The sequence below is a fragment of the Priapulus caudatus genome, unplaced genomic scaffold, assembly GCF_000485595.1.
Source record: "Priapulus caudatus unplaced genomic scaffold, Priapulus_caudatus-5.0.1 Scaffold322, whole genome shotgun sequence".
Classification (NCBI taxonomy): Eukaryota; Metazoa; Priapulida; class Priapulimorpha; order Priapulimorphida; family Priapulidae; genus Priapulus; species Priapulus caudatus.
Genome location: NW_014577383.1, coordinates 170383 through 177351, shown reverse-complemented (window position 1 = coordinate 177351; position 6969 = coordinate 170383). Strand labels below are relative to the sequence as shown.

The window sequence follows — 6969 nt, the reverse complement described above, 5'->3', positions numbered from 1 at the left end:
CAAAAAAAGAAAATCCTTACTTTTTTCATGAACCACAGGTTGGCAAGTCAGCGACGCGCGACGAGAAGCGCTCGTCGAAAAACCCATTTAATATTAATTAATTATAACTTTGGGTGTAAATGAAATTTTCATTAAAATATTTAATATGATTGTGTAAACTAAATTCTCATTCGGTGTCCTGATTGAACCCCTTGTCATTGTAACATGCACATCAGTACAGTAACCATATATACACCATGATGTAGTACTATAACGTACGTGCGTACTATAACGTGTGTGCGTACTATAACGTATGTTCGTACTATAACGTATGTGCGTACTATAACGTATGTGCGTACTATAACGTATGTGCGTACTATAACGTGTGTGTTTGTGTTTGCTAGGACCCCCGGACCCTCCCGAGGGCACGTACCTGCACGACTGTGACGTGAAGACAGCCGTCATCATGTGGCAGCCCGGCAAGTGCCAACGACTCGCCCATACGCCGCTTCCACATTCCAGTACCAGGCCGACTTCAGACCCGGGGAGTGGCAGGACGTCGCCCTCTACGGGGGATGCCGTCATGGAGTGCTGGGAACGGGTTTGGAGAGCGCGCGGGGTGTGTGGGAACGGGGTTTTAGGGTGTGGTATCTGCACTGTGATGGTGCGAGGGTGACATATCATGTGTAACAACACACGAGAGCTTTGTAGCCGAGAGCCAGTAGTTGGCGAATATTTAGTGATCACTAATTCAGGCCCAGTGTTGCCAGAGCGTTCATTCTGCAGTATTAATCAAGTTGTCAACTGCAGGCAGGCCAAGCACATGGCAGTGCAGGCATGCCAGGGCAGTACAGACAGGTCAGCCATGCTGGCTAGGACAGAGCAGACAGCGACAGGTCAGGTCATTGTGTGTATAGGTGCTACCTAGTACTATGTCATGATGTGTGTTATATTATTAATAATATATATATATACACACATGCATGACATAGGTGTGTATATATTATAATATATATATATATTATAATATTATATATATATATTATCATTGAGTGTGGTGTGTGTGTGTTTGGCAGCGTTGGAGTATCGTTTGTGAACTGCCTCCGCTGGAGTAAACACACCTTCGGCCGTTTGCTCGCGTGTAGTAACGACAAAGGGTCAGAGCGTCCTAATGAGGAGACGTGACTGTGTGCAGACGGTGCCGCGCCGCCGGTCGGCGCACAAACCTCTTACCAATCGTGAAGGGCAACGGCACCGACCCCAACAACGGTCATCAGCTGGACGCGTACGTGCTCACCATGCTCCACTCCGCTGTTCCCGCCCGCCACCCCAACCTATCACTGTATTTGACCGCCACCTCTCTCCCCCGTCGCTTTTGCACCCCCACCAACGTGAAGCGGCCAACGGCACGCCCCAATCAAACCTGGTCATAAGCTGGACAGTACGTGCCTCACCCATGCCACTAGACGCGCCGCCCGCCCGCCACCCACCTATCACCCACCCCTCGCCCGCGCTAACAAACCCAGCCAACGTTGAAGGGCAACGGCACCCGACCCACAACAACCCTGGGTTCATAAGCTGGACGGTATGTGTAGGGACCCTCCGCACTGCCATCCATGACGCGCCTCCACGCTCACCCACGCACCAACCCCCCTATCACCCTCACCCACCCCCCTCGCCAACCCGCCCGCCTGCCACCCAACCCCTCGGCCCGCGCCAACAAACCCCATCGCAACTGAAGGCACGCGGCACCCCGGACCCCAACAACCTGGTTCATAAGGCTGCGACCGTACGTGGCCTCTCACCATGCTTGCGCCGCCACCGCCACCCCACCAATTACCACCCCTCCCACACTACCACCGTATGCCCCCTCCCACACTCCCATCTTGCCCTCTGGTTCCCTCCCACACTCCATCTTGCCCTCGGTCCCTCCCACACTCCAATCTGCCCTCGGCCCTCCCCACAACTCCATCTTGCCTCGCGTCCCTCCGCACACTCCATCTTGCCTCGGTTCCCTCCCACACCTCCATATCTTGCCCTCCGTCCCTCCCACACTTCGCATCTTGCCCGCGTCCCCTCCCACACTCCAATCTTCGCCCTCGGTCCCTCCCACACTCCATCTTGCCCTCGCCCTCCCACGACTCCATCTGCGCTCGCGGTCCCCCTCCCACCACTCCATCCTTGCAGCCCTCGTCCCTCCCACACTCCATCTTGCCCCACTCCTATCCAGACCCAGCCTTATACGATTCCCCTCCCACCTCCCACCACATTCTCCCGCTCCCTCCCAGCATCCCACCACCCCCTCCCCTCCCACACCCATCACCCCCCCTCCCTCTGCTACCTCCCACCAACCCCCCTCCCCGTCCCACCTACCCCACCACATTTTCCCACTCCCTCCCACATCCCACCACGCCCCCTCCCCTCCCACATCCCCATCACGCCCCTCCCCTCTCAACCTCCGCACCACATCCCCCTCCTCTCCACATATCAACCCACGGCCCCCTCCCTCCATCAATTCCACCACATCCCTTCCCCTCCCACATCCCAACCACGCCCCCTCCCCTTCCACATCCACCACTGCCCCCATCTCCCACATCCCACCGCTGCCGTACCTCCCCTCCCACACCGCTGCCCCATCCCCCCTCCCCTGCCACCATACTCGCGACGCGTCGTTCCCGTCCCCCGCTCATTCCCCATTCTGAGGCGACGTTCGCTTGTCTTGCCTCGTCCGCACCGATGGACCGCGCGGCGAGCACAACGGTCCGGGATTCTCTCTACAGCTGCAGTACCGCAGCAGACGACCGGACAAACCCCGACGGAGAGTGCGACCGTGGTCAACATCACGAGACCCGGACAACAGCCGCTGACCCCGTCGCAGCCGACGACACCTACCAGCCGTGACCATCGAGGTCATGGCCGTTCAAACGAGAAGGCCGGACCCTGGCACGCGATAAACAGATGGTCGGATACTCCGGGCGAGGACAACGTGAGTATAGTGCCCACCTGCCTTGTTCGCGTCGTTAGCGGTCGGTTGTCGATGCGAACGACGAGTTTAGAGGAGAACGTTCATATTAAATTGTCGTATTAATGTCATGTTAAATAGATACTATTACTGGTAAATAGCTGTCAGTAATATCGCTGATTCAAAAATACAAAAAATAATGAGAATTCATTTGATAATATTTTGGGTGATTTTTTTTAGCCAAGCATGATTTGGTTTGTAGCGTATGTGTTTGTGCGGATTTGGGCTGAATAGGTTAGCTACATGTCGTGGATGTTCGTAAACGAATTGCATGTCCTGTAAGCAGTATCAACCTCCACGCTTGAGCTTCAAGCTATTCATGATCAGTAATTCGTGATCGGTATATACGATTAGCGGGCCATCTATATTATGTCATCACTGCCGCGTCAACATGTGTCCTGCGAGCGGGGCGTTGCTAGTGTTTGTAGTCTTCTGCCGCGGATAGCGTTGCCGCGTCTGTGGTTGGCGATTCGGGATGGCATTGCGTGTCTGTGTTGCCGGGCGACGGACTTGACGGCATCTGCGCTTGCTTCAGAAGCCGACGTCGTGCCTCAGAACTCAACGTGAGCCGGTGCCGCCACAGGACGGCCGAGTCGTCTCGGACCCAGTAGGATGCAGTGTGGAGAACATCAATCGGAGCTATTCGCGTGACGTACAAGGTACGCGAAGAGCTGGAAGGCGGGGAATAGCAGCTTAACGCGAGGCAGGGAGATGACTGCAGTAACGCGAGGCGGGGCGGGAGATGACTGCAGTAACGCAGGCGGGGGAGATGACTGCAGTAACGCCGAGGCAGGGGAGATGACTGCAGTTAACGCGAGCGGGGGGAGAGAGTGCGACGGGAGAGACTGCCAGTAACGGCGAGGCGGGGGGAGATGATGCAGTAACGCGAGGCGGATGATGAGTACGAGACTGGGAGATGACTCGCAAAAAAAAAAAAAAAGGTAACGCGAGCAGGCGGAGATGACTGCAGTAACGCGAGGCGGGCGCGAAGATGACTAGCAGTAACGCGAGGCGGGTAGATGACTGCGAGGATAACGCGAGGCGGGGGGAGAGGATGACTGCGAGAGACGCGAGGCGGGAGCATGACTGCCCAGTAACGCGAGGCGGGGAGATGACTGCAGTAACGGCGAGGACGGGGGAGTATGACTGCAGTAACGCGAGCGGCGGAGATGGACTGCAGTAACGCGTGGCAGGGTGAGATACTGCAGTAACGCCGACGGCGGGGGAGATGACTGCAGCGTAAACGGGCGAGGCGGGGGAGTATGACTGCAGCGTCAACGCCCGAGGCGGAGGGGAGGATGACTTGCAGCTAATTGCCGCCTAGGCGGGGGGGAAGATGATGCCAGTAACGCGAGGCGGGGGGAGATGACTGCCAGCAACGGAGGCGGAGGGAGATGACTGCCAGTAACGCGAGCGCCGGGGGAGATTGACTGCAGTAACGCGAACGGGTGCCGGCGGGGGAGATGGACCTGCCCAGGGCTAACGCGACGTGGCGGGGGGGAGAGACTGCGTGCGAGCCTAGTAAAAACGCGAGGCGGGGACGAGATGGACTGCAGTAACGCGCGAGGCGGGGGAGATGACTGCAGTAACGCGACGGCAGGGAAGGATGACTGCAGTAACGCCGAGGCGGGGGAGATGACTGCAGTAACGCGAGCAGGGAGATGACATGCAGTAAACGGCGCAGGTGGGGAGCATGACTGCAGAACGCGAGGCGGCATGGAGATGACTGCAGAACGCGAGGCAGGCGGAAGATGACTGCAGTAACGCGAGGCGGGGGAGATGGACTGCAGTAACGCGAGCGCGGGGGAGATGACTGCAGTTAACGCGAGGCAGGGGAGATGACTGCAGTAACGCGAAAGCGGGGCGAGATGACTTGCAGCTTGACGCCGAGGCCGGGGGGAGAATGACTACCAGTAACGCGAGCGGATGGGCAGATGGACTGCAGTAACGCGAGGCGGGAGGGAGATGACTCGCAGTAACGCGAGGCGGGGGAGATGACTGCCAGTAAAACGCGAGGCGGGGAGATGACGCAGTAACGCGAGCGGGGAGATGAACTGCAGTACGCGAGGGCCGGGAGATGACTGCAGAACGCCGCATGCGCGGTGGCGCGGCCTGGTGGGGTACCTTGCACGGTGAGCTGGGCGACGTGGGTGATCTCGTCGAGGGCGCCGCGCGTGCCGTCGTCCAGCGTGATGTAGGCGGTCGCCACGCAGGTGTAGTCGCCGCGGTCCGCGAACACGACGTCACGGACGGTGAGGCGCGTGTGTCCATCGTCAACGTCGATGCGGTTGACGATGTCGTAGTCCAGCTTCTCAGCGTCCTTCAGCCAGTCTATCGGCGACACGTATTTGGTGACGGAATGACAGTGGTGATGCAGTAACACGGGGATGACACAAATAAACCAGTGACACAGTGAAACCGGTGACTCAGTGACACCAGTTACACATTGACATTGGTGACACAATGAAACCAGTGACTCAGTGAATCCCGTGACACATGATATTTGGTGACACTGGTGATACAGTGACACCAGTGACACATTGACATTGGTGAAACAATGAAACCAGCGACACAGTGACACTGTACTGTGGACACATGACATTTGTGGAGGCTCCCCACATTCATCAAGTATCTGTGCACCACCTCCCCCCTCCCCCACACACATTTATCATATATCCCGGACGCCCCTCGTGTACGTTGTACTTGTGGCACCCCCTACATTTACACAGTATTACGAGTGGCGCCCCCTGGCGTCGCGGGACTTACCGATCTCGATGTCGGCCTCGTCGTCGCCGTCTGCTTCGCACGAGAACGAGACGGTGTGTCCGGCGTCCGCCTTCTCGTCCGACGGAGTCGTGATGAACGTTGTCTTCTCTGCGAGACACACAAGGACACAGACACGTGTGACTACTACTACACGACGAAGGCAGAGCGAGAGAAGAGAACGGAGGGGGAGAGAGTGAAGAGAGAGAGAGAGAGAGAGAGAGAGAGAAGAAGGCAGAGAGGGGGAGAGAGGAGAGAGAGAGAGAAGAGAGAGAGAGAGAGAAGAGAGAGAGAGACGAGAGAGAGAGAGAGAGAGAGAGACGAAGACGAGACAGAAGAGAGAGAGAAAGAGAGAGAGAGAGAGAGAGAGAGAGGGAGAGAGATGAGACGGAGTGCAAAGACGAAAGAGAGAGAGAGAAGAGAGGAGAGAGAAAGAGAAGAGAAAAGAGAGCGAAGGAGAAGAGAGAGAGAGAGAGAGAGAGATGATGAGAGAGCAGAGAACGAGAGCGAGAGAGAAAGCAAAAGAGAGAGGAGAGCAGAGAGAGAGGAGAGCAGAAAGCAGAGAGAGAGGAGAGCAGAAAGCAGAGAGAGGATAGCAGAAAGCAAAGAGAGAGGAGAGCAGAAAGCAGAGAGAGGATAGCAGAGAGAGAGGAGAGCAGAGAGAGAGGAGAGCAGAAAGCAGAGAGAGGATAGCAGAGAGAGAGGAGAGCAGAAAGCAGAGAGAGGAGAGCAGAGAGAGAGGAGAGCAGAGAGAGAGAGGAGAGCAGAAAGCAGAGAGAGAGGAGAGCAGAAAGCAGAGAGAGGAGAGCAGAGAGAGAGAGGAGAGCAGAAAGCAGAGAGAGGAGAGCAGAGAGAGAGGAGAGCAGAAAGCAGAGAGAGAGCAGAGCAGAAAGCAGAGAGAGAGCAGAGCAGAAAGCAGAGAGAGAGCAGAGCAGAAAGCAGAGAGAGAGCAGAGAGAGAGCAGAGCAGAAAGCAGAGAGAGAGCAGAGCAGAAAGCAGAGAGAGAGCAGAGCAGAAAGCAGAGAGAGAGCAGAGCAGAAAGCAGAGGGTGGCTTCCGTGTTGCATGCACGCACAGCACGGAAACGTGCGCACTACCGCACACAGCACAGCGTCGCTGTTGTCCGCCAGCGGCTGGGAGTCTCCCCCCTCTCCTCTTCCCTCTCTCACATACTCTCTCTATCTATCATTCTTGCTCTCTTCCTCT

The 6969-nt window shown here is 56.7% G+C and overlaps 1 protein-coding gene across 1 annotated transcript in view; it reads right to left on the bottom strand.

The window, feature by feature from the left end:
• Positions 1 to 5874, bottom strand: part of LOC106809007 (neuroglian-like) — a 13928-nt gene extending 8054 nt beyond the window's left edge. Inside the window, exons 1-2 of the mRNA XM_014811946.1 lie at positions 5768 to 5874; positions 5119 to 5332 (exon numbers count right to left, since the gene is read on the bottom strand). Coding sequence (XP_014667432.1) covers positions 5119 to 5272 — 154 coding nt within the window. The 5' untranslated portion in view covers positions 5273 to 5332; positions 5768 to 5874. The remainder of the gene's footprint in view (positions 1 to 5118; positions 5333 to 5767) is intronic.
• Positions 5875 to 6969: the final 1095 nt, after the last annotated feature.